Source organism: Hippopotamus amphibius, chromosome 5 (genome assembly GCF_030028045.1).
Source record: "Hippopotamus amphibius kiboko isolate mHipAmp2 chromosome 5, mHipAmp2.hap2, whole genome shotgun sequence".
NCBI lineage: Eukaryota > Metazoa > Chordata > Mammalia > Artiodactyla > Hippopotamidae > Hippopotamus > Hippopotamus amphibius.
The window spans coordinates 32,196,164-32,223,406 of NC_080190.1; the positions used below are offsets into that span (position 1 = coordinate 32,196,164).

At 48.4% G+C, this 27,243-nt stretch overlaps 2 protein-coding genes across 4 annotated transcripts; one reads left to right on the forward strand and one right to left on the reverse strand.

Annotated features, from left to right (window-relative positions):
* Nucleotides 1-5,816: 5,816 nt before the first annotated feature.
* FRAT2 (FRAT regulator of WNT signaling pathway 2) lies at nucleotides 5,817-25,812 on the forward strand. 3 transcript variants are annotated; one of them, XM_057736574.1, is made up of 3 exons: nucleotides 5,817-7,300; nucleotides 9,049-9,128; nucleotides 9,854-10,863. In XM_057736574.1, the coding sequence occupies exon 1, from the start codon at nucleotides 5,984-5,986 to the stop codon at nucleotides 6,671-6,673; it is 690 nt and encodes a 229-aa protein (XP_057592557.1). In that variant the 5' UTR covers nucleotides 5,817-5,983; the 3' UTR covers nucleotides 6,674-7,300; nucleotides 9,049-9,128; nucleotides 9,854-10,863. The 3 variants fall into 3 exon arrangements, with proteins under 3 accessions (XP_057592557.1, XP_057592558.1, XP_057592556.1); XM_057736575.1 differs by lacking the exons at nucleotides 9,049-9,128; nucleotides 9,854-10,863 and adding an exon at nucleotides 25,748-25,812; XM_057736573.1 differs by having other exon boundaries at nucleotides 9,049-10,863.
* On the reverse strand, nucleotides 16,103-18,638 carry FRAT1 (FRAT regulator of WNT signaling pathway 1). The gene has a single exon (XM_057736572.1). It carries the CDS (start codon nucleotides 18,480-18,482, stop codon nucleotides 17,652-17,654), a length of 831 nt encoding a protein of 276 aa, XP_057592555.1. The 5' UTR covers nucleotides 18,483-18,638; the 3' UTR covers nucleotides 16,103-17,651.
* Nucleotides 25,813-27,243: the final 1,431 nt, after the last annotated feature.

Consider the following 27,243-nt stretch of genomic DNA (forward strand, 5'->3'; position numbering starts at 1 on the left):
TCTACTTCCATCAGTACACCTCCTTCTCTGACTCTGACCCACCTGCCTCCCTCTTATAAGGACACCTGTGATTACACTGGGCCCACCTGGACAATCCAGGAAAAACTCCCCTTCATAGGATCTCTAACTTAATCCCATCTGCAGACTTCCTTTTGCCACATAAGGTTTACATATTCACAGGCTCCAGAGATCAGACCATGGACATTTTTGGAGGGCCATTATTTTGCCCACCATAGACAGTTAGGCTCTGTGAGGACAGCCTCCACTGTCCTTGAGACTGTGCAGGTGCACTTAGATGTGTTGGATGATGGAATGGGGGGAGGTTACAGCCTCCCAAGCTGAGTTCCAGGCTGTGGTGACCCTGCCAGGACTTCTCTCGCCCCATGAGGCCTGGTCTGTTACACAACCAGCAGCCCATTTGTCATCTTTCCTACTTTCCCATATGATGTGATTTATAGAGAATTTGTAGGGCTAATGTCTTTCATGTTCCAAGGCAAATTTTTGAAAATCAACTTCTTTTGTGGTTATAATTCACACATAATTAATTCACCCATTTTAAGTGTCCATCGAGTTTTGACAAATATATACACCCATGCAACCGCCACCATAATTAATATACGGTATGTGTATTTACAGTTTGTTTTGATGTTTTTGTGTACAGTTCTGAGTTTTTTTAAGACCTGTGTAGATGTGTGTAACCATTATCACAATCAGGACACTGAGCAGTTCCATCGCCCCCCAAAATTCCCCTGTGCTCCCTTTTGTAGTCACCAGCTTAACCTTTGGTGACCACTGATATAGCTCAACCTACAGTTTTGTCCAAGGCAAATTCTAATCATGATTACCTAGGTAGTAATTTTATTAAAAATAACCCCTTTCCCTTTAGGCATTGTACTGTATCCACTTTCCCAACCTACACCCTTAGCACAAAGGAGAGAGGCAGGTAACCAGATGAAAACTCTGGGATGGGAAGGAGGACTGAAGATCTTTATCAGGCCCACTGTGTTCCCGTGGCTGCCTCTGGACTAGCCTTTGCTTCCTTGCCGAGGGACGACAATGACCCAGCTCACCTTGGCCAGAAAACCATGCAATAGGAGTGAGGGAATCAGCTGTTCTGGCATTTTAAATGTGACTTCAAAGTTGAAAAAAGAGTGGTGACCTGCATTGGAAGTATGGTGAAGATGTGATTGTGGGAAGACATTCGGGAACCTTTTTGTAACCTTGAAAATGTTGAAGTATGTGGGCCGAGCGATGGGATTCAGAATGTCCTGCTTGAGCAGTGGAGGAGCTGAGGGTGCAGGGCGTGGAGACTAATATCACCCTGTTTGGTCCTGAGGGATGGCTGGTTAGCCAAAGACGGGTAAGATTCCTCAGAGGAGGAACAACCTAAGACAGGCACAGCCGCAGAGGGGCCAACAGGGGTGGTGCATAGAGCCTTCCTTATATCACCCTGTTTGGCCCTAGAGGATGACTGGTTAGCCAGAGACGGGTAAGATTCCTCAAGGGAGGAACAACCTAAGACAGGCACAGTCGCAGAGGGGCCAACACGGGTGGGGCACAGACCCCTAATATCTGAGAGAGGTCTCCTGCCCCCAGGGCTGTTTTGCTCTCCACCCCCAGCTCAAATCCACACCTGCTCAACTCGGACCCAGGAAGTAAACAAAGATAATTGCCTCAGTCATGTGAGGCCTTTGATTGTTTATGAGTGTAACCTGAGAATGTTAGCCCACGAACTCAATAAAAGCAACCTGCCATGAGTCAGCAGGGCTCTTGATCCAAGAGGTCTTGAGCCCCCCGGTCCCACTTTTCTCTTGAGTCTGTGTCTGTGTCTTCTTCAAGCTTGCGGCACCCGTCACTCACCTCGAGTCGCCGAGCTGGTCTCGGCATGCGATGACTTCACATCTCCAGATAGATTGCAGTTGCAATTATAGAGAAAGAAAGAACTAGATCAAATACGAGATACAGCAGAAAATTTTTCTTATTGAGGTGAAATTCACATAACATAAAATTAGCCATTTTAAAGTGTACAATTCAGTGACATTGAGTACACCCACAGCATTGTGCAACCACCACCGCTATCAAGTTCCAAAAGATCTTCAACACTTCAAAAGGAAACCTCATACCCTTTAGCAGTCAACCCCTGACCCCCACCATTCTCGCTCCCCAGACCTAAGCAACACCAGTCTACCTTCTGCCTCTATGGGTTTACCTATTCTGGATATTTCCTACAAGTGGAATTCAAATGCGTGACCCTGTGTTTCTGGCTTCCCTCTCTTAGCATAATGTTTTTGAGCATACTGTTAACAGTAGCACATCGGCACTTCATTTCTTTTTATGGCTGAGTAATATTCCATTGCATGGCCATGCTGCAGTTTGTTTATTCATCTATTAATGGACCACAGCATAGAATTTCCCTTTTTTTAGGCTTAAACATCACTAAGACTATTTCTGCTTCTCAGAGCTTCACTCCAACATCACTCCCCAAGGTCATGTGATAAGTTTTCCCATACATTTTCTTATGTAATATAACAATTCTGTAAAGAAGGGATCACCCTCCATTTTACAGATTCAGGATCTGAAGCACAGAAGGATGAAGTAGCTGGATGCAGGTGGGACTCCAAGCCTAGAGTCTATCTCTCTTCATCCCTGCTGGTGTCTCTGAGTGCAGGTTACTGAAAACAAAGTCCAGGTGGAAAGCAAACTCCTTGCAAAGAATTTCAATGCAGTCTAAACAAATGAAGAAAATCCTTGAATTCTGTGTCCTTCCATGGGTGATGCTGAGTACCCTCCATGTCTCTTTCCAGGCAGGCGGCCAGCGTGCCAGGCACACACAGTTCTCATCGCTTCCCTTTCTGATACCCTCTCATTACTTTTAATTGCATCTGAGCCTCTCTAGCATCTTGTATTTTGATTCCTAATCCAGGGCATTTCTCTGCCTCCCACTGGTCCAGTATAGCACTTTCCTCTCTCAGAGCTCTCCAGAGAAGTGCCCTCAGAAAATGGAGTTGGTCTTCTGTAATGAATTCATCTTTATAATGAATAGTATAATATCCAAGTCCCGGCATATTTACATAGCAATCTCCACACAAAAGCAACATTACAAAGGGAAGATTTTTTAAAAGAATGCCATCTCAGCTCCATTTCCTATAGTACTAAGAACACTATGGGAATTACCCTGACAAGAAGACAAAAACGACTTCCAGGGATGCTGGGTTAGAGACAATAGCTACACTAGCTCCATTAATGTTTAAAGTCAATGGAGCATAAAACTGCTTTTCTCTACTTACAGGCAGGCATCATCTTACAGAGAGCAGAAAAAAAAATTACCATTTAACTCTGCTGAAATCCATAAGCCCTCCCCTAATTTTCATTCCCCTTGAAATTCTCCAGTACGTACCATTAAAATGAAAATGAGAATTGCTCTCTCTGGGGGGAATGGCTTCCAGTCCTCATCAGTAAAGTGTGTGAAGGGCCCTCCACAGAGATGGTGGAGGAAGGCTGCTCTTTGGGAAAGAATCTGTCACCAAAACCTCCAGAACTAGTTGTGGGGCCACACCTTGGGATTTGGGAGCCTTTGGGCTGACTTCTAGAAGGCCTTAATCAATCCCAGGTCGGGGTAGTCACGAGGCAGAACTCAGCGACCAGGCAAATTCAAGGAAGTAATGCCTTGGGGATATGTTTTCCTTGGTGGGCTGCAAGGGGGAAACTTTATCGTGAATATATTAGCTGATTCCCTCAGGGAATCGCTGGAATTAAGCCAGGCCTCTATTAGTAAACCATTGGACCTAATCCCACAGTACATTTGTGTAATGCCTGACAAAGCCTGTTCCCATTATCTCATTTGATCCTGAAAGCCATCCTCAGAGGGAGGCAGGGCCAGGGTTATTTTTTCCATTTTACAAGTGTTTTCACTTGTAAACTATTTGCCAGGAGCCACACACCCAGACGTGGCAGGAATGAGACGTGAATGTCTTTAGGTCTTTGTACAACCTGTTCAGGGTTTTTTGACTTGCAAAACAGACTGATCATAATATTCCCAGCCCCACCCAGTCTTTACAATCTTCAGCTTAACCAGCAGCTGGGAGCTCACCAGGGCAGAGCTTATGTTTATGGCACCCAACACCTCTGTCTTGATGAAGAGATACAGCCCTGCCTGACAAGCTCTTTGAGGGGAAAAATCCTATCATCTCCCTGCACCAGTGACCAAAATGAATCCAGATGGATTTGAAAAAAAATCAGGGCACTAGAAAAATCTCAGGAAAATAGAACAGAATATTTAATAACTTTCTGGAGGCAAGAAGAGTCTACATTTAGCATTGTGTTAGAAGTTTCAAAGGAAGGGACTTTATATAGATTTGACTATATTAAAGTTTAAGTTTTAGTAAGAAAAAAAACTGCACAGGGCCAACAAAAACCAAAAAAATATTCACAGCAAAATATGAAAGAAAGAGTTAAGTTCTGGTATGTAGAGGAGTCATGCAAATCCAAAAGAAAAACTCAATAGGGAAAACTTATCAGAGAACTAGTCACAAAAAAAGGAAGTACAGTTGGTTAACAAACATTTAGAAAACTGCTCTACCTAACTAAAGTCAAAGAAATATTCAAATGAGTTATCCATTTCACCTACGAAATCAGAAAAAAAAATTAACTGTAATACTCAAGTATTAATAGTAGTGAAGGTGCAATGAATAATGTACGCTTACACATGCACGATGAGAGAGTAAATTTACCCAACTGTTGGAAAGCAATTTGTACACTTTTCAGAAACCTTAAAATATCCATATCCTTTGACCTGAATTTCCATTCCTGCGAATATGTTCTTAGGAAAGAATCAACATGGAAAAAGTTTTACGCACAAAAAAGTTAGTCACACACTTCTTTACAACGGTGAAATTAGGTAAACAGCAAACGTTAAAGGAATTGTTTAATAATTTATAACATAGCTGCTTGATGGAAACGTAATCATTATATGTTCTCAAAGCGCATGCAATAATAACACGAACACCGTGTATGGTGTAATGCTAGTGGAAAAATGTATGACGTTGTATACGAGTGGCTGTTTGTATAACACTTTTATAGAAAAAGGCTGGGAAAGAAAAAAATTTAATATGTGAACCATGTCTGAGTCCTATGATTAGAGAGATTTTTTTTTCATCGTCCTATATTTCTGTTTAAATCTTTTTTTTTTTTTTAATGAACAAAGTCAGCTCTTCTTTAGCCATGCGGTACCGCGTCTTCCTCTCGCTCTGCGCCGGAGGGCTTAAGGAGCGGGCGGGGCGGCTGGCTCAGAGACCCCACCTCAGGTCGATCCCGCCCTCTACGGCGCGGTCCCCCGCCCCACCCCCAATTTCCCCAGCCTCACCCCTCCCCAGACGGCCGGCCGCAGGGCCCGCCCCTCCCCCACCACTCCCAGGCGCGGGTGACTGCGGGTGCGCGGGGCGGGGCAGCGCCGGCCCAGGCCTCGCGGACACGTGGGGAGGGAGGAAGCGTCGGGGGACTGGCGGTTGGGTGTGTGGGTGGGTGTGTCCGTGAGTGGGAGAATCCAATCCAGGCTGCCTCAGAGTCTCCATTTTCCTGTGCTGCTCATCGGGCCGGAGAAGTACGAAGCTCTCGCCACGCCCGGGATCCCCTCCTAAGCAGACACCGAGCGCAGACACAAGGGGGCTCCGGCCGCCGCCCTGCGCTGCTCGCGGCGGCCCGCGCCGCGCCGCCTGCTCGCGTGCACCCCCCCGGCCCGGCGCGGTGGTAGGGCCCGGCGGCGACGTCACCCATTGTTTACAAATCAACCCGAGCCGGTAGGATTCCGGCTCCCGCGGCTGCAGGCGCGCGGCGTGGGTGCCTGGCGGGCTCCGGCTTCCGCGTCCGCCCCGGCCCCGGCTTCGGCCTCAGCACCGCGCCCGGCTCCACCGCGGCCCACCGCGCCCCGGGGGCTGCCGCGCCGCCAGCGACTCCCGCAGAGCTCCGGGTGCCCGCGCGGGGGGCCATGCCGTGCCGGAGGGAGGAGGAAGAGGAAGCCGGCGAGGAAGAGGAGGAGGAGGAGGACAGCTTCCTCCTGCTGGAACAGTCGGTGACGCTGGGCGGCTCGGGCGAGGTGGACCGGCTGGTGGCCCAGATCGGCGAGACGCTGCAGCTGGACGCGGCGCACGACCGCCCTGCCTCCCCGCGCGCGCCCCCCGGGCCGCCGCAGCAGCCCCCGCGGCCCCCGGCGGCGGTGAGAGCGGACAAGGCCCGGGCCCCCGCTCTGCCGCTGCTTCTGCCGGCCGCGTCTGCCGAGGCGGGGGCCCCGGCACCCGCGGGGGCCCTGCGCTGCGCCCTCGGGGACCGCGGCCGGGTGCGGGGCCGGGCTGCACCCTACTTTGTGGCCGAGCTCCCCGCAGGCCCCAGCGCGCTGCCGGGGCCGTGCCGGCGAGGATGGCTACGGGGCGCTGTCGCCTCCCGCCGTCTGCAACAGCGACGATGGCCCCCAGCCGGGGCGCGCGCCAACGACGACGACCCGCACCGGCTCCTGCAGCAGCTCGTACTCTCGGGGAACCTCATCAAGGAGGCCGTGCGGAGGCTCCAGCGAGCCGTTGCCGCGGTGGCAGCCACAGGCCCAGCGGCCCCCTCCGGACCCGGGGGCAGCCGTAACCGACCGGACCCGGTCTCCCTTCAGCCCTCCGGCGCCTTGCACTGACCCAGGGTCCCTGGAGGAGGAGGAAGAAGCCGCTGCGTGGACCCAACGGCGTCCTGCCTTCCCCAGCCTTGAGCTGAAGCCGCCTTTGCCGTCCTGGGGACGACAGCCTAGGCTGCAAGGAGGCGCGTGGGGAAGAGACCTCAAGCCGAGAAGTTATCCGCCCCGGCGAGGCTGTCGCAGAAAACTTGAGCGTGGAGAAATGCACGGGCCAGGGCGCTTCCGTGTCGCGTGAGAATTCCCCCAGCCACCTCGGGGTCAGGGACCTGGGATAAAACTGGGAGAACTATGGCAGCTATTTGCATCAACTTGTACCTGACTTAACCCTTCGGGGTGTCGTGTGCTTGGATTGTTGAAAGATACGACTCCAAGGGGCGAGAGTCGCGAGGGCTTTATAACGATACTTGAAAACTGATGACACGAATACATGTTCTTTATTTTCTGGTGGAGGAACTTAGTGAAAATGGTGCTACAATTGCTGTGCAAAGAAATTCCGGAGGGAAGAAGAAAAAGCTTGGTGGTGGGCGGGTTGGCATCACCCTCCCCCTTTCTCCCACCTCATCGGTGACTGGTGGAGGTGGGAGATGTGAACTCCAGCTGTCGGGGGTAGGGAGGTGGAGAATTTTGAAGGTGGGTCGAGTTGAATGTGGACTTTTAAATGATTTGACCTTGCCACCTGTGTTTCAAGGTCAAGTGTGCTTAGGTGGAGGGCTGTGGGGTTCCTGGGAGAGCTAACTCACCCCTGTCTTTTCTCTCTCTTGCTCCGAGAAGAGCCCTGTCAGTGCTTTGCTACCTCTTGGAAGCTCCGGAGGACACACAGGTGGAGAGGGGTGTGTGAGGAGAGTTATTTGTTTTTTCTGCGCTTTCCTTCTTTCCAGAACTGCTCCTCCTCCCGTGCCATGCGATGAGCTTTCTCAGAAACAGTCATAAACAATGTCTTGACTATTCCCTCTCCTCCCGGCTCGCCTTTGTTATTCCACCCTCTGATGTCTGCACTGCATGGATGAGACCCTGGCTGTTTTTCTGCTCTGTTGTGGCCCTCTGTGGAGCCATGGGCCTGAGCTTCCGTGGGTCCTCACCCCTTAGTTTCCTCCTGCCACCAGCTCTTTGTGAGTGACTGAAACTGTTTTTTTAAATGTGACTCTCCAAGAGGAGAAATCGCTGGCTTTACCTGTATGAAACTTGACGGCGCTTTAAGTAAGGTGCCACCTGCAAACTTTAAGGGAGCTAAACTAATTTTTTAAAAAGATTCAATGGCTTGTTCATCCTCCAGATGTAGCTATTGTACACTTCGCACCGGAGTGTCTGAAATTGTGGTGGTCCTGGTTTAAAGGATTTCTTAATTAAAATGTCTGCTGAATAAATTTGGTTTTTGCTTTGGAGCATGGTTTGGCTTGTTGGTGGAAGGTGGGGGAAGGAAGAGCACAGAGGGGACACCTTTCGTAATGAAGAGGGTACTTGGAGATCAAGGTGGGAGATGGGAGACTGGTGGAGCTGAGGTTCATAAGTGGTCCGTGTTCCACAAGATCAGAAAACTCAGTCCAGGTTTTTAAAAACTTGCTAGATGGGCTTTCACTCTCTTTGTGGAGTAAGAACATAGTCCAGAAACTTTCTAGGGTGGAGGGCAGAGGCCAAGTGATTTGTTGTATCTGGAAGAGGGTGGAGGGAGGTGAGTTTTCTGAATTTTTTGTGTTTGAAGGATGGGTAGGATATAGACAGAGCCTGCCTTTTGTCTCCTTTGAGACTGACCCAGTCTTGAGCTGTGGCCTAGGGACAGGACAATAGGGTTTTATGGTGATCGTATTTAGTAGCTGTAAAATGGCATGTTTTGAGCAGGTGGGGGTTCAGTTAATTGAAGTGGCCCTCCTGGTTCTTCTGCCCTCAGTCCCATCTTCCCCAGGCTTGGGGACCCTTCCCCCAAGGAAGCCTTTCTAGGTACAGCCCAGCTCTGCTAACCAGCCCCAGGGGCACCTGTCCTGCCCAACACCTTCTCACAATGGCTGCAGGGGAAGACTAGTGCTCAGTGACTCAGTTTGACTCAGCCCTACTGCTCACCAGCTGTGTCATACTAGGCCAAGTCACCTCTCTGTGCATTTTTCTCCTCTCATGTAGAAAACAATAATACTTCATAGGTTAGTTGGGAGGGTGCAATGAGGACCTGAGGTGTCTGGGAAGCTTACAGGCTCAGAAAATGACAGGTGCTCATTCTTGGCACCACCACTGTCCCTTCTTCCTTCAGGGGGCCCCTCTGTGTCTCTTCAGTGTGCCCCATGTGCCCTCACACTTTAGCCACCTCTTCTTTCCCACTGTAAGCAGGAGTCATTGCCGCCTCTTTCGCTTTTGTATCATATAAATCCCTTTTTGTGAAATTCTTCCAGAAGGCCACCTCCACACACCTTCCAAATGGTCTGTCTCTGCTGTCATCATTCCGGGAGTTGGCACTGGACTCATGTACCAGGTACTGTTCTGGGTGTTTGAAATCATTGTCTCATTAGGCCATGGCTGTATTCGTCTTGAGGTAGACACTATTTTCTCCAGTTTATAAATGAGGGCACCGAGGCCCAGGAGATTAAGTGATTTTCCTGAAGTCACCACTTTTTTTTTTAAGTCTTTTTTTTTTTTTAAACATTTATTTTATTGATGGCTGCATCGGGTCTTCATTGCTCTGCGCGGTCTTTCTCTAGTTGGCGATGAGTGGGGGCTACTCTTAGTTGTGGTGCGTTGGCTTCTCGTTGCGGTGGCTTTTTTTTCTTGTTGAGGAGCGTGGACTCGGCTTGTGGGCTTCGGTAGTTGCAGCATGTGGCTCAGTAATTGTGGCGCACGAGCTTAGTTGCTCCGCGGCATGTGGGATCTTCCAGGCCCAGGGATCGAACCTGTGACCCCTGCATTGGCAGGCGGATTCTTAACCAGTGCACCTCCAGAGAAGTCCCCAAATCACCACTTTTTAAGTTAAGGAGCTGGGATTTGAACCCAGGCAGTCTGGCTCTAGTTTCTCCTGCTTTTCTCAACCAGAGCCTCCAGTCATACTGTACCACCTCCATGAGACTTTCTTGACACCACTTTCTCCTGTGTTGGATTTATTAAAGTTCTTAAGAGCATCCCACAGAAAACGACCCAATAAATACCTCGACCCAATAATTACCTCAACACAATAGCATCACCATTTTCAACCTTTTCTTGCAGGCCAGCCACACATGTACAAGACACTGGGCATCCAGAATGAAGCAGGGTTTCAGACATCCTGGTAGAACCCACAAGCAGGTTTGGGGCTGAGACCTTCACATAAGGTAATAGGAATTGCGTAAGGGAGGCACAGACAACAAATGGTAGATGGCTGCTTTTTTTAGAAGCTCAAGTCTTCTGTAAGATGAGGGCGTAGGGCCAAGATGGTGAGGTCTCACCCAATGCAGCTGTCTTCTCGGTCTGCAACATGGCCAGGCCAGCACTCAGGGATGAAATTAGAATGGTGACTGTAGACCGACAGGACCTGAAGATCTACAGGACCTGAGAAGCATGGTAGAGAAAAGGAAAGGGGAGTGAATCCTGTTTGGGCAGGAACTGCGGTAGGCACCTTTTACAAGATGGTCCTTCACTCTTTAACGATGGGGAGAGGTAGGGATTATTGGTAGTAGAAAAGGATCTGAGCTCATGGCTCTTTTTTCTTTTTTATTTATTGGCTGTGTTGGGTCTTCACCGGCTTAGTTGCTCCGTGGCATGTGGAATCTTCCCAGGGCAGGGCTCAAACCCGTGTCCCCTGCATTGGCAGGCAGATTCTCCACCCCTGCGCCACCTAGGAAGTCCTGAACGCATGGCTCTTATGTTGAACCTCTTAGCTCCTGTCTGAGCCTACCCACACATTTCCTCTGGAACCTCAGCCCCAGCTGCTGATCAGCCGTTTGCAAAGGCCGTAGGCAGCTGCGTTCTGGCCCTGGGCCTGGGGGCGTGTCTCTGTGCAAAGGAAGCAATGGCCATTTCCAAGGTGTTGCAGCTTGGGATAGCCCATTCAGAGTACTTGGCCCGGGGATGACTGTGGCTGGGATATCCCTAGTCCCTTGGAGTGGATGGGCACAGAACGGAGGACGTGGGCATAGGCAGACTTGAGACAGCTCCATCTTCTGAAGAGCTGAGGCCTAGGTTTCCCTGGTAACATTCTGCAAGTCTTGAGTCCAGAAGGACAAGAGCAATAGGGAAGTTGCAAGCTGTTGGTTGTGTGAGTGTGTGTGTGGGGGGGGGGGTTGGGGGTTATTAGTTTCATGTGGGAAGTTACAGGGACAGCAGCCTGATGCCTCATAAATGATTAGGAGCTGGAAGAGAGATCGGGGCTGAAGATAAAAGATTTGGCAGTTAGGGCTAAGAGGGGTGGATGGAGCCTGGGAGATGCAGTCAGCTGGGAAGGAAGAATACTAGCCAATGTACATAGCACTTAACAATATACATAGTACATAACCACGTGCCAGGCTCTGTTCTAAGCACTTTACAAAGACCAAGAGTGAAACCCAGAGAAGCCAAGGGAGGCTGAAGGCTGAACTGTAAGGGATGGTTGCGTATGTGTGTCTACATACACGCAGAGGTGCCCACACACAAACACAAACGCAGAGCTATATAGCTGTGTGATCTCTATGTATACCCTCTGTGGTCAGGTCCAGGGTATATGGAATCCGATCTTGCTCAGTGATCTTCACTGTCTTTCTTTAATCCTGAAATTATTCAACTTCTCTTTATCAGCACCATGTTTTCAAAGCACTGTGTTTTGAACATCTGTACTGAGTTCTTGCCCTGCTTAACCTAGCTGCAGAGAAGTACTATTTATGATGCATTTGGAGAAAGGTGATTCTGACTCCAGTTTCTGGAGAAGATTTTCAGGAAAACCTAGGAAACTGAATCTAATTTATTTATTTATTTTTAAAAATTTATTTATTTATTAGCTGCATTGGGTCTTCATTGCTGCACTCGGACTACTCTTCGTTGCGGTGCACAGGGTTCTCATTGCGGTGGCTTCTAATTGTTGCAGAGCATGGGTTCTAGGGCAAAGGTAGCAAGATGATAACCAGCTTGTGATTCTTTTTTTAACTCACCCAAATCAATAAGTCAAATAAACTCCCTGAACAGCCTATCAATTGGGGGTGGTGAATTTTACCTCCTATGAGTCAGTTAATCGATAAGGGGAAGCAGTTAATAAACTCCTTGGTATGAGATTTAGCTTTCATTCTATTGTAGTGTACGGTATAGAGAAGGATTCCGTCACACAAAAACAACAAAAACATACCCAGCCATCTCAGGCATGAAGGGTTATACAGGGTTGTTTCAACAGCCTCGCTGTGGTAGGACAGTTTGTGACTTAGCGGGCTATCACAGGGGACATCCACCTCTAAGGTCCCCATGAGCCCTGCCCTTCAAACCTAAGCAGACCGAGCACTCCATGCCGTCCTGCCTCCTCGAGGAGCTTTATCCTTTATAGCATCTTCCCTTCAATTCCTCCCTTTGCATATCTTCCGTGAGCAGTCAGATGAACGCAGGTCTCCTGTTAGAGCAAACCTTCCCTTGGTTCTGTTTCCCCTTTTAAGTTGCTGTCCTTCCTTTCCCATCCTCTCTGAACCTCTAGGCACCACAATTCATCATCTGTGTCCCCAGCACTCTATTAGCCGGCACAAGTCTTGAAATTGTCCATTTGTTTGCTCTGCAAATATTTACTAAATGCCAATACCCAGGTGTTGTTACTAAATGCAGCTATGTTTCAGGCAGTGGCCGAAGCATTTTTACTCGCATTAGCTCAATGAATCCTCACAACCCGATGAAGCAAGGACTTTGTCATTATCTGACTTGGCAGATGAGGAATGGGAGGTGAGAGAGGTGAAGTCACCTGCCCAGAGTCACAGGAAGGAGCTTTAAAGGAAAGAGCTGGGATCGTGACCCAGGCAGTCTGGCTCCAGAGCCTGCATTTTAACAGCTACCTGGTACTGTACTGAGGACTGTGGGTTTTCTTTCTGAAATGCGTCTCTTCTTGTCTTTTCCTCTCCTCACACCCACACCCTTATCACCTGGTGCCTGGGTGCTGTAACAGCCATCCAACTGACCATAAATGCACCCCCTCAACCTCAGTCCTACCCCCACACTGTGTTGCCTGATAATCTGCCTAAAACGTCCTCTTCAATTTATCACTCCTCTGCCATCAAAGAATAAAATAATCTCTTTGGGGGAAGAAGACATTCACATATGAGCCCCTGAGATAACCCTATAATGACAGTAAATAAAATGAAGGGTGAGAACAAAATGAACCTGAAGATCACCTCCTGCGAAGAAATTGCACAGTTTTCTCAGTACAAATTATAGATGGGAGTGGACAGGGCAGGCACGAAGACCTTCAGCTGAGCACTGAATTTGAATTAGAAGGGTTTCTGATAGGAATGGGGGAGTTAAGAGCTGTGGCCTCAGGATGACCCTCCCCCCCCAAACCTTCCCCTTTGTAATATTCCTGCTGCCCCCACTCTACGAGTCCCAGTCCTGAGCTGTTTTCAAGGTTTGACTTGAAGGGGACCTCCACGCTTTTCCCGATTAAACCTCTCCTACACTGATTTTTCCCTTCCTCTACGCGTCCCTTAGCACTTTATTCATCAGGGGTATGTATTTAAGAAACGTCTTATCTTCAGAGCAAACAGGTTTATGCCTTTTAAGAAACACATTGAAGAAAATAAGAGGCAGGATTTTCCACAAAACACTTAAAGTAGTAACCTTAATGCAGTAGCTTCCAGGAATGATGTTTTGTTTTATTGGAGTGTTTATTTGCTATTTTGCTTCTCATACAGGATCTAATTTCACCTTCACCCAGTTCTTCAAGGTAGGTGCTATTCTTATCCCCATTTTGCAGATTGTTGAGGTCAAGGATTCTGTCCCAAATCACATAGTTAGCAATGCAGGGCTGCCTGCAGAGCCCACACTCTTATCTATTACACCTCCTGGGAAACATTGTTACCGGCAGGTCATTTGTTTTCCCTTCAGTTATGGATGGAAAACCAGGAGCAAAAGCTGTATGGGAGAGTTTTGCTGCTTTGTCTACACCAGCCTTCGGGGTGTTCAAATGGAGTGCACCTCCGAGTGGAAACCTCCATGTGCTTTCATCTCTAAATGAGGCGGTAGCACTAGACCACTGAAGGCTGAGCTCTCCCAGGGCTGACATTCTGTGATTACTGAGCATTGGTGGAAGAGGGGGGAGCTAATTGAGTGAGTTAGTAATTTGGTTGCCAGGGTAACTCTTTGCTGATTGGAAGGAAGGGATCACAGGGTTTGACACAGACTTTGCTGGATAGGAAAGTGGTGTCTGATGTACCCTCCATGTTTCTGCTTCTGAGCTGGAAAAGGAAAAAGCAAAAAAAGGGTAAAATTGAATTCAAATATTGTAGCATTTATGCCTAACTTAGAATGAAATCTTGGGGTGGCAGACTCCGGAATTCTTTGTGAGGTGTGGCATTCCTTTTTCCAAATCGCTTGTCAATTTCTGTGTTTTAGTTTATTGAATATTTTTTTCATTGAGTTTATAGCTTTGGTCTTTTATCTTACCCAGGCCATTTTCTGTGGCCAGCTGTCTTCAAAGGATGCTGAACGTGAGAAAGCGGTTACAGCATACCTGGCTTTCCCTTACTCAGCCTAGGGATCTGGGGCACAGTTTTCTAGGGTTCCAGGGACAGGATCATCACGTTGGACACATTGTAGCAATGTGTGGACTTGTGCAGTGAACAGTATTGGACTATGTATGATGGTATTAGGCTATTGGAAAGAGGCCTGAACTGGATGACCGGAGACCTGGGTTCTAGGTTCTGTTAGGCCTTTGGCTTTGTAAATGACTTTGTAGGTCACTCTGCCCTGCCCACTTCCTGGACTATTTTCCACCTATAAAATGGTCTAATAACTTTTAAAAATCATTAATGTAAACCTTGACTTATCCCCCAGTGTCCTGGGGGTGACTAGTAAGAACTTGCAAGATTTTTAAAGATGGACAGTGATGGTTATAGGGTTACAGTGCAGTTAAAGTAGCTCATAGTAGGCATTAGTTTTCTCCAGTCTTCCTTTTTGAAGGAGGGGTTGTACTACATGAACCCTGTAGTTGAGTCTAGCCTTAAGCAATCATTACAAGGAGCCAGCACGTTTGGGGCAGTGGCATTGAATCATGGCTAACTTGGCCCTGGATTCCTCCTAACTCTTTGACCTCCAGGAAATCCCACCCCATCTAAGAAGTGAGGACCTCAGGGCTCCTTCAGTGCCAGGGGAGGTCGGCATCTGACCACTTTCCTCCTGCTCAGTGCCCAGAGGTGGTAGCCCACTGCATTGTGGGAGGGCCCCTTCCTCGGTTTGTGTTAGAGCCTCCACAGTCACCATTCCCTTGCTGGGTGGCACGGGACTGAGTCCCCCGCAGCACTTCCTGGGCAGGATGTGGGAAAGGCTGGCTTGGTGCGTTTTGGGAGCATTTCTCAGAGACCATCAGGGTGTGTGTGTGTATTTGGAAAGAGAGAATGGGGAGGTATAAATGATAGGCACTGAATCCAAAAGGAAGTTAGAAAATCAGTACTCTAAATCATACAGCACTCAATCCAGAAAGCACTTTTGGGATTGTGGCATGCCCTCGTTTCATGAGAAACCAAGGACCCAGTCGATTAGCTACCAAAGGAGAGTCCTGGGAAGGAAGGGGACTATACATCTCCAGGACACGCCAGTCACAAGGAACCCTTTTTCTCATCATGTCATGTCTCATCTGTTGTACAGATGAGGAAACCGAAGTCCACACAGGTTGAGCAGCTTGTCCAAGATTCCCATTTAATAAGGGGACTTGAAGCCTGGATACCCTGTTGCCCAGCAAGGCTCCTTCCTGGAGGCCACAGACTGAAGTAACTAAGAACAGGAGGGACAGAGATGGGTTGTTACGTCACTGCTTAGGGAGAGAATGGGAGCGTGCCAAGGGGAAGGAGAGAGAGGTGTCCTTTCATGCCCTCCCAGCCAGCGTTCCCACCCCAGGTTTGCATCCTGAGCAGCCCCTAACCAAGAGCTGCCCCAGCCTAAAGGGCCACCTTGTGGAACATGTCCACTTAGTTACAAAAAGTAATAAGCCTCCCAGTCTACGACTGACTGATCTGATGTCCTTTGCTAATGCAGTCGGAGGGAGCTTCTCCAGCACTGACTGGTAATCCAGAAGGCTCTAAGGTTTTAGTGAATGGGATTGGTCCAAAACCTGACCTCACTTTCATTTAATTTCATGCCAGCACCAATACACACCCAGCTGCGCGGACCCTGTCTAACTAGTGAGCTGCTTAGACACAAAGGCGCTCTAATTACCACAAGCCAGGCTGACAAGGATTTCAAGTGTTTTCATGTTTACAGAGATCAGAGAAATGTGTTCTGTGCATCTTTGCCATCGACAAGTATAAAATATAACCAAAGAAAAAACCCAACACATTTATTAAAAACAGATATTTCAGTTAAGTTAACATCCTATAATCAGGATAGCCACAATTCCAGACACTCCGGTGCGAAGTGTAGGTATGTCAATAGCTACATCTGGATGATGAACACGCCATTGAATCTTATAAAACTAAAACACCAACAATAAGGTCTTAGATCCTTCAGACTGAGTGAACGTTATGTTACAAGCACTTCACCAGGTTCACAATGCAAAGCCTGCAGCTTCTCCATTTGGAGGGTCACATTTTCTACTCGGTTTCCTTCACTTACAAAGGCGAGCTGGCATGGCTGGGGGAGGGGCAAAGGGAGGAAATCAACTCCATCTATCCAGGGAATTGCAGCTGTTATTGCAAATGGCCCCGGAGAGCCCATTACAAGCTGCTGTGCTAGGCTGTGTGTCCCTGGAGTGCCCCATCACGTGGTGTCTCCCCAGCCCCCAGCTTGGGCCCCCAGGAGCGCCAGCGCCACCCGCTAGAGCAGGACAGCGGAGCCGAGGGGAAGAGGAGGGATTCGAGGCCACTTCTCCGGGCAGTTTCCGTGAAAGTCCGGGGCGCGGCCGCCCGAGGGAGGCACCGGCGCCCAGCACGTCGCCGCCTCCCCACACCCGCGGTGGCAGCGGTGCGCGTGCCCTCAGGAGACTCCAGCACTTGCAAAACACCGCGCTCTACTTCGAGTACAGGCGGAACCCGGCGACTCTGCCCTGCTGGAGCCCCGCAATCTCGTGTGCGCCCAGGAAACAGTGACCTTCAACCCGAGGAGGGGCGGACAGGCTGTGAAAATACACTCTCGGGAGGACCGCGGGTTCACTCCGCGCCTCGCCCTCCCCTTTCCCCAGCACCTCTCGTCCCCACTTCCCATCAGCATCCCAGGCGCATCGCCTTCCCCCGCCACTCTGAGAACCCGCAGCCAGTTGCAAAGCGGAGGCGGAGAAAAGGTTACTTCAATTCCCCAAAAGGTCCTTTCACGTTGCCGCGTGTTTTATATCAAGAACCAGCACCCCAAAATATACGAGATGGGTTTTTTTTAAGCGTCGTAAAATTTCAAGTCTGGCAGTTTGAGGTACTCCCTGAAATGATCTACGCATGTTCCCCTCCCCCAAAGTGGATCAGGAACCAGCCCTGGAGAGGTAAAGCAGGTAACTGGGATCATCCTCGTCCTTCGGGCGCTCGGCGATCCTGAGAAGCGTAGGCTGTGGCCACATGGTCGCCAGGCAGGAGGGCCCCGAGAGGCTGCGTGGAACTGCACGCTGCGCCACCAGGACTGGTCACGCCTATAAGGAGTCCTACTGACTGTGAGCTTGGGGTGCGCTCTGTAACCTGCCTTAAATAGGACAAACGAAGGCTTGTTTTTCAACCACATCGGGGCCCTCGACCTCAGTTCCCGCGAAAAATTCGCGGTTTTTTGATTCCTCGTCTTCATTAGTCATCTTCCCTCTTCCAAATGCACGACTTCACCAGTCTGAGTAGAGACGCAGCCCTCAGGGGAACCCCTTGCCCTCCAGGCAGAGGCTGGCGCTGTGGCCACTCTCTGGGTGTTAGCTGCCGGGGACTAGAACGCCGTCGCCAGTTCTGAGTTGCGCGCTCCTCCCGGACGCGCCAGGGTCGCTGCAGGCCGCGCGAGGGCTGCGGGGCGAGGGGGGCTCATGCACTGGGGCCGACAGAGGACCCAGGAGCTGGCGCTGGGGGAGTTTTGCGTGTAACTGCAGCCGTTGCGAATGAAGCCTCCGCACTGCCTCCTTGATGAGGTTCCCCGAGAGTACGAGCTGCTGCAGAAGCCGGTGCGGGTCGTCATCGCCGGTGCGGGCTTGAGGTTGTAGCCCGCGTCGCTGCTGCAGGCGGCGGGAGGCGGCGGAGTCCCGCAGCCATCCTCGCCGGCAAGGACCCGACAGCGGCTGTGGGGAGCCCCGCTTGTCAGCTCCCGAAGGCCCATCAAGGCTGGGCTGCGGGGGCAATGGGGACAGCGCGCTGGGGCCTGCGGGGAGCTCGGCCACAAAGTAGGGTGCAGCTCGACCCCGCACCCGGCCGCGGTCCCCGAGGGCGCAGCGCAGGGCCCCCGCGGGTGCCGGGGCCCCCGCCTCGGCAGACGCGGCCGGCAGAAGCAGCGGCAGAGCGGGGGCCCGGGCCTTGTCCGCTCTCACCGCCGCCGGGGGCCGCGGGGGCTGCTGCGGCGGCCCGGGGGGCGCGCGCGGGGAGGCAGGGCGGTCGTGCGCCGCGTCCAGCTGCAGCGTCTCGCCGATCTGGGCCACCAGCCGGTCCACCTCGCCCGAGCCGCCCAGCGTCACCGACTGTTCCAGCAGGAGGAAGCTGTCCTCCTCCTCCTCCTCTTCCTCGCCGGCTTCCTCTTCCTCCTCCCTCCGGCACGGCATGGCCCCCCGCGCGGGCACCCGGAGCTCTGCGGGAGTCGCTGGCGGCGCGGCAGCCCCCGGGGCGCGGTGGGCCGCGGCGGAGCCGGGCGCGGTGCCGAGGCCGAAGCCGGGGCCGGGGCGGACGCGGAAGCCGGAGCCCGCCAGGCACTCGCGCCGCGCGCCTGCAGCCGCGGGAGCCGGAATCCTACCGGCTCGGGTTGATTTGTAAACAATGGGTGACGTCGCCGCCGGGCCCTACCACCGCGCCGGGGAGGGGGTGCGCCATACCGTTGGGGGGCGGGGCGCCCACTGGGCAGAGGGCCAGGTTGAAGCCTTGATGCCTCTGAGCTCTTCAGCGCTGAATGCTGTCTGCGGGGGGCAGTGGAGAGACCATCTTCGCTCTCTCAACCGGGCGTGATTGGCATTTCCAGAAGATGGACACCGGCGTGGCCTCCGTTGGTTTCTTCCACACACAAGCACAGACACTTACGCCCACACACCCACACTCTTCTCTCCAGGCGCGTCAACTCGTCTGGTTTTGTCATTTGCGCCTCTGAGGTCCGGGATGCCGGCATTTGGGAAGTGATGGCAGCGCGAGTGAGGCGAGTGATGGAGAGGAGAAGGCGTCAGGCTAGGGATCTGTCTGAAGATTAGGGAAACGAGGCTGACCGAGAGGAGAAGGAAGAAGGGGACTCTGTGGTGCGATGGGGGTGGCGGGTTGGAAATTGGCAAAGAAGGGCCACTGATTAATGTTTTTTTGGTCGAGACCGTGGGTATGTGGGGACCTGGACTGGGGCTGTCATTACTGAAGATGGGGGTTGCTCGTCTTGGGAGGGGCGGCGAGCTAGAAGATTTTTTTAAGAAGAATGCCTCAGCCCAGTAGGGGAGTATCCTTTCTGAGGGGGTAGCAGGAGAGGAAAATGGTCAGCTATTTGGATGGAAATGAAGATACGGCCACTGTAACCCTTCAAGATATCATGGTTGGCTTAATGATTAACCAAGACTTCATTTTTTAAAAGAAAGGGGTAGAAAACGATCCTTTATCATCATTTTGCCTGGAAGTTTAAAACTTTTATTCAAAATCCCAAACCCCTCAGGCCTAACTTCTGAACAATACACTTGAAGGTAGATTTTTGGTGGACCAGCTTTACAGTGGAGGGATCCTATCAGAGTGATGGAAATATTCTAAAACTGGATTATGGTAATGGTTGCACAACTCAGTAAATTTGCTAAAAATGATTAAAATCAGTGAATTTTATGACATGTGAATTATATGTCAATAAAGCTGTTTTAACATTTAGCCACAAAGCATGCACACACAAACACAAAAACCAGGCAGTAGAGAGCTCCTCTCAAATATGGAGCAGGAGAGTAGCATGATTTAGAAAGGGACTGGAGCCTTGGAATCCAGATAAGTAGAAACAAGGGTCTTGGTGGGTAGTTCCAAGATGATAATTACAGGAGTAAACTTTTAGGGAGGAAGGGGGATGGAGGGAAGAGGTGGGAAGTTGTTAAAAAAGAGTGGGGGTTATATTTGTCAAGTGTAGAGGGAAGAATGTGAGAATAAAGAGGCAGTTTGAAGAAAACAAATGAACTTTTTTAAAAAAATGTTTGTTTTTGGTTGCGCCTGGTCTTTAGTTGCTGCACCAGGGATCTTCGTTGCCACCTGGGGGATCTAGTTCCCTGACCAGGGATAGAACCCAGGCACCCTGCATTGGGAGCGTGGAATCTTAACTACTGGACCACCAGGGAAGTGAATTTTTAAATCCTGGAAATCCGAACTTCTACAGGGTGTCATGAAAATCATCACCTCATTTTAGTGGAGTCCTTAGGATTTTGTGTTTATAAGATCACATCATCTGCAGACAGAGGTGAAGTTTTACTTCTTCCTTTCTAATCTGGATGCCTTTTATTTTTCCTGCCTAATGGCCCTCGCCGAAACCTCTAGAACAACGTTGAAGTAGTGAGGGCAGACATCCTTGTCTTGTTCCTGATCTTAGGGGAAAGCATTGAGTCTTTCACCATTAAGTATGATGTTAGCTCTGGGTTTTCACAAATGACCTTTCTCAGGTTGGGGATGTTCCCTTCTTTTTCTGGTTTGTTGAGCATTTTTTATTATGAACGGGTCATCCTCTATTTCTTTATTTGAAATGTATTTGACATATAACCTTGTGTAAATTTAAGGCATCCCCTCATTTACGATCATTATTCGAGAGTGTGGTCAAAGCAGCCACTTATTAGCTAGAATATTCTGAACCTAATTAGTTAAAATTTTTAAATGAAAATAATTAACAGCAGTTTAGAATTTTTGTTTTTATTTTTTGACTCAAAATTCATAAGCCTCATGCATGATTGTGTGAAATGGTGTGAAAAAGGTACAACCACTTTGGGAAAAGGTCTGGCAGTTTTTTACAAAACTAAACATACACCTACCCTCTGATATAATTCCAATGCTAGATATTTACCTAAGAGAAATAAAATCATAGGTCCACATCAAGGCCTATAGGCAGATGAATATAGTAGCTTTATTCATAAGAGCCATAAGCTGGAAACTGCTTAAGTGGTTTATCAGAAGGTGAATGGTAAACCACGGCACATCCAAACCATGACAACGACAAAATACTCCTCAGTGACAAAAAGGGCTGGAGCATTGCTACAGGCAGTAACATGGATGAGTCTCAAAAACAGCATGCTAGAGGCTTCCTTGGTGGCACAGTGGTTAAGAATCCGCCTGCCAGTGCAGGGGACATGGGCTCGATCCCTGCTGCAGGAAGATCCCACATGCTGCGGAGCAGCTAAACCCGTGTGCCACAACTATTGAAGCCTGTGCTCTAGAGCCCATGAGCCACAACTATGGAGCCCATGTGCCGCAACTACTGAAGCCCACATGCCTAGAGCCCGTGCTCCGCAACAAGAGAAGCCACAGCAATGAGGAGCCCGTGCACCACAACAAAGAGTAGCCCCCACTCGCAGCAACTAGAGAAAGCCTGCATGCAGCAATGAAGACTCAATGCAGCCAAAAAATAAAATAAATTTATAAAAAACAAAAACAGTATGCTAAGTGAAAGAAGGCAGACAAAAAAGAGCACAGATGGTATAATTCTGCTTATATGAATTCCAGAACAGGCAAAATTAATTTCTGAAAACTGATTGCCTCGGGACTTCCCTGGTGGCACATTGGTTAAGAATCTGCCTGACTATGCAGGGGACACGGGTTCGATCCCTGGTCCGGGAAGATCGAACATGCTGTGGGGCAATTAAGCCTGTGAGCCACAACCACTGAACCTGCCTGCCACAACTATTGAAGCCCGTGCACTCTAGGGTTCGGGTGCCACAACTACTGAGCCCGTGCGCCTGGAGCCTGTGTTACGCAACAAGAGAAGCCACCACAATTAGAAGCCGTGTGCTGCAACGAAGTGTAGTTCCCACTCGCCATAACTAGAGAAAACCCATCCACAACAACGAAGACCCCAAAATAAATAAATAAATAATAAATCTTTAAAAATAAAAAAAGAAAATTGATTGCCTTTGGAGAGGGTGAGGCAGTAGCAAGGACTGACTCAGAAGAGATTTGAGGGAATTTGAGGGTGTGCTGGGAATGTTCTTGGTATCTTGATTCTAGGTTTCCCAGGTGTATGTATGTGTTAAAACTCATTAAATTGTACACTTAGAATCCATTGTATATAAATTTTACATGAAAAGAAAGAAATGTACACAAATACTGATTTCTAGTTAATAGACACTGGCTGAGGTATATAACGTTTGCAGTTTATTCTCAAGTGTACAAAAATGTGAGATGGATATTGCTATATAGATAGGAGGATGGTTAGGACAGGTAGATATATGATAAAGCATGTATAGTAAAATGTTAATGTCACTGTATAACCCAGCAATTCCACTCTTAGGTATATACATGAGAGATCTGAAAACATACTGCCCAAAAATTTGTACCTAAGTGTTCACAGCAGCATTATTCATGATAGCCCCAAAGGAGAACAACCTAAATGTTCATTAGCTAATGAACTGATAAATAAAATGTTATCTATTCATACAATGGAATATAATAATCATAAAAAGGAAAGAAATTCTGTTATACGCTACAGCATGAGTGAACCTTGAAGACACAATGCTAAGTGAAAGAAACTAGACACAAAAGGCCACCTATTGTATGATTCCATTTATATGAAATGTCTGGAATAGGTAAATCTGTACAGACAGAAAGATTAGCGGTTGCCAGGGGTTGGGAAGAGAGGTGAATTAGGACTAATTGATAACGGGCATGGGATTTCTTTTGTGGTGATGAAAATGTTCTGGAATAAGTGGTGATGTTTGCGCAGCATAGTGAATATACTTAAAAATCACTGAAGCATACACTTCAAAAGTGTACACTTTATTTTTGCCATGCTGCACGGCTTGTGGGACCTTAGTTTCCCAACCAGGAATCGAACCTGGGTCCCTAGAAGCGGAAGCGTGGAACCCTAACCACTAGACCCCCAGGGAATTCCCAAAAGTGTACACTTTAAAGTTCACTTTATTTTTAATTAATTAATTGATTGGTTGGTTTTGGCTGTGCCAGGTCTTAGTACGACCAGAGATTGAACCTGGGCCTCCTCCTTTGGGAGCCTTACCTGGATCACCAGCGAAGTCCCAAAATTCACTTTATTTATTTACTTTTTTTAAAGGTTTATTTATTTATTTATTTGGCTGCATTGGGTCTTTGTTGCTGCGCACTGGCTTTCTCTAGTTGTGGCGAGCAGGGTCTACTCTTCATTGCAGTGCCCTGCCTTCTCATTGCGGAGGCTTCTCTTGTTGTGGAGTGCGGGCTCTAGGCACGCTGGCTCAGTAGTTGTGGCTCATGGGCTCTAGAGCACAGGCGCACGGGCTTAGTTGCTCCGTGGCATGTGGGATCTTTGCGGAGCAGGGAGCGAACCCATGTCCCCTGCATTGGCAGGCGGATTCTTAACCACTGCACCATCAGGGAAGTCCCCCAAAATTCACTTTAAAGTGAATTTTGTGTTATGTGAAGTATAGCTCAATTTTTTAAATGCTAAAAAATGTTAATGGTAGAACCTAGAGAGACTCTAGATGCTATGTAATAGGGTAGCTCACTGTTAAATTCCTTCAATTTTATTGACTGTTTGAAAAATTTTAGAGTAAAATGTTAGGAAAAAAAAAGCCACAGAAACAGGCTGACTATTGCGAAGGAAGGGGAGGAAGTGTACACCCTGCTGGCATGTTGCCTAATGCCTGACAGGGCAATCGTGTAGATTCATATCCCAGTGTTGAAAAGATGGAGACAGTCTGCTGCGGGATGACTAAATTCTTGCCCAGTGTGGAGGGTTTCAAACTGTATGGCAGGAATGAGGCTTGTCTCTGTTTTGGAGGCCAGCGGCATTTCTGAGTGATGGGCCTCAGAAGCAGCAGAGCAGACCTAGTCTTGCCCCTTTACCGCTCCCTTTATCGCCTCTGAGCCTCCCACACAGGGAGGCTCTAGGAGCTGCCTTGGTTGGGGAGGAGGGATTTGTATTGAGAGAATTTAAGAGATTAGGGGATTCACACTGAGATGCAAAGAGGTGCTAATGAGTTATTAAACACATCTCTGTAGAGTAGCAGCTGAGAAAGCTGGGAACACCAGGGAAGGCAGAAGTTGAAAATGTCTTAGAGGCTGCTTATATGGTGGGGAAGAGAACTGTCCACTGGTTAAGCAGGGTGCTAGGAGCAGTCAGGTCTATAACTCGGTAGCAAAAAATGGATTAAAGGACTGGGCTAACACTGATGCCACAGTGTGGAATATTTTGCCATTTATAAAGGTAGAAAGGACTTGAGGTTGGAAAGAAGGTTTAGACGGATGCGGCCCCAGAGGTGGAGACTTGTGTAGTGTACTGAGTTGAATAGGGGCCCCTCCAAATTCATGTGCACCGGTAATCTGTATATGTGACTTTATTTGGAAATAGGGTCTTTAAAGATGTAATCAGTTTTAGATGAGGTCGAACTGGATTAGGGTGGGCCCTCATGCAGTGACTGGTATCCTTTTTTAAAAAAAAATTATTTTTTATTTTTTTAAAGAACTTTTATTGAGATACAGTTAACAGGCAATAAACAGCATATATTTAGAGTGTACAATTTGGTATCCCAATCTCCCAATTCATCCCCCCCAACCCTCCCCGCTTTCCCCACTTGGTGTCCATGTGTTTGTTCTCTACATCTGTGTCTCTATTTCTGCCTTGCATTTCCTCTTTCATAGTTGTTAGCATTTGCCTTGTGTACTGAGGTGCTCCTATATTGGGTGCATATATATTTATAATTGTTATCTCCTCTTCTTGGATGGATCCCTTGATCTTTATGTAGTGTCCTTTCTTGTCTCTTGTAACATTTTTTATTTTAAAGTCTATTTTGTCTGATATGACTATTGCTACTCCAGCTTTCTTTTGATTTTCATTTGCATGGAATATCTTTTTCCATCCCCTCACTTTCCGTCTGTATATGTCCCTAGGTCTGAAGTGGGTCTCTTGTTGACAGCATATATATGGGTCTTGTTTTTGTATCCATGCAGCCAGTCTGTGTCTTTTGGTTGCTGCATTTAGTCCATTTACAGTCAAAGTAGTTATTGATATGTATGTTCCTATTACCATTTTCTTAGTTGTTTTGTTTTTGTTTCTGTAGGTCCTTTTCTTCTCTTGTGTTTCCCGCTTAGAGAAGTTCCTTTAGCATTTGTTGTAGGGCTGGTTTGGTGGTGCTGAATTCTCTTAGCTGTTGCTTGTCTGTAAAGCTTTTGATTTCTCCATCGAATCTGAATGAGATCCTTGCTGGGTAGAGTATTCTTGGTTGTAGGTTCTTCCCTTTCATCACTTTAAATATATCGTGCCACTCCCTTCTGGCTTGCAGAGTTTCTGCTGAGAAATCAGCTGTTAACCTTATGGGAGTTCCCTTGTATGTCATTTGTCCTTTTTCCCTTGTTGCTTTTAATAACTTTTCTCTGTCTTTAATTTTTGTCAATTTGACTACTCTATGTCTTGCCGTGTTTTCAGCTGTGCTGAGTCTTTGCTGCTGTGCACAGGCTTTCTCCAGTTGTGGTGCGTGGGCTTCTCAGTATGGTGGCTTCTCTTGTTGTGGAGCATGGGCTCTAGGCACATGGGCTTCAGCAGTTGCAGCACACAGTCTCCCTAGTTGTGGCTCACAGGCTCTAGAGCACAGGCACAGTAGTTTTGGTGCACAGGCTTAGTTGCTCCGTGGCATGTGGGAGCTTCCCAGACCAGGGATTGACTCTGTGTCCCCTGCATTGGCAGGTGTCTTCTGAACCACTGTGCCACAAGGGAAGTCCCTGGCATCCCTTTAAAAGAGGGAAATCTGGACACAGAGACACACAGGGAGGATGCCATGTATGGACAGAGGCAGAGATTGGAGTGAGGCTGCCGCAGGCCGAGGAAGGCTGAGGAAGGCCGAGGGTTGCCAGCCGCCTGCAGAAGCTGAGAGACCATGGAGCAGATTTTCCCTCTGATTCGCGAGAAGGAACCGTCGCTGCCAACCAACATCTTATTTATATCAGACTTCTGGCCTCCAAAGCTGTGAGAAAATAAATTTCTGTTGTTTTAAGTCACCGAGTTTGAGGTAATTTGTTACAGCAGCCCTGGGAAACGCAAGCAGTTTCAAGGAATTGTTTACAGTGTGTAAGCTCTGGAGATTCCATGGAAAAACTGAAGGCCTGAGAGCCTCTCGGATGGATTTGGGTTATACTAGGCGCAGCCAGATCTACCATTAGAAAAGGAATAAAGAATGAAGAGATGAAAAGACAAGGGGCCACTATACCCTCATTGTATGTTGATCATGGGTAAAAAATGGCCATGTCAGGAACACATCCCTACAGAGACTACGAGGATGATCCTACAAAGGCTGGTGTAGTTAGAGCTCCTGTTTCTGCAACTGCAATTCAATTCATTGGTTTTTAGTATATTTAACAGAGTTGTGCAACCATCACCATAATCTAATTTTAGAACATTTGCATCACCCCAAAAAGAAACTTTGTACGCATTAGCTATACAGAAAAACACTTAAAAAAAAAATTCTGACTTCATTGCATTTTTTTCTTTTACAAAGAGTTTTATTGAGATATAATTGACATATAATAAACTGCATATATTTAAAGTATACAATTTGATTTTTTTCCTTATTAGTCATCTGTTTTATAGATATTGATGTGTATATGGCAATCCCAATCTCCAAGTTCATCCCTCCCCAACCCCCGACCCCCACCTTCCCCCCTTGGTGTCCATATACTTGTTCTCTACCTCTGTGACTCCATTTTTGCCTTGCAAACCCTTGATCTGTACCATTTTTCTAGATTCCACATATTTCATTGCATTTTTTTAAATTTTATTTATTTCATTTATTTGTCTGCACCGGGTCTTAATTGCAGCATGCAGGATCTTTAGTTGCGGCATACAGGATTTTTTTTTTTTTCTTTCAGTTGCAGCATGCATGCAGAGTCTAGTTCCCTGACCAGGGATTAAACCTGCGCTCCCTGCATTGGGAGCACAGAGTCTTAACCACTGGACCACAAGGGAAGTCCCCAGAAAAGCACTTTAAAGATATTATTTTCTTTAGTCTTCCAATAACCTCTGAATTTAGTATTATCCTCTTTCATGGACAAGAAGACCAAGGCCCAGAGTTAAGAAAACTTGTGCAAGATCACACAGACTGCCAGTGCCAGAGCCAGGATTCAAGCTCAATTCTGGTTGATGCCGAAGCCTTCCTGCCCTTCTCAAACCACTACCCAGGCGCCGTT

Excerpts from the sequence above, each read along its gene's own strand:
- FRAT2 (XM_057736575.1), top strand. The coding sequence starts at position 5,984 with ATGCCGTGCCGGAGGGAGGAGGAAGAGGAAGCCGGCGAGGAAGAGGAG.
- FRAT1 (XM_057736572.1), bottom strand. The coding sequence starts at position 18,482 with ATGCCGTGCCGGAGGGAGGAGGAAGAGGAAGCCGGCGAGGAAGAGGAG.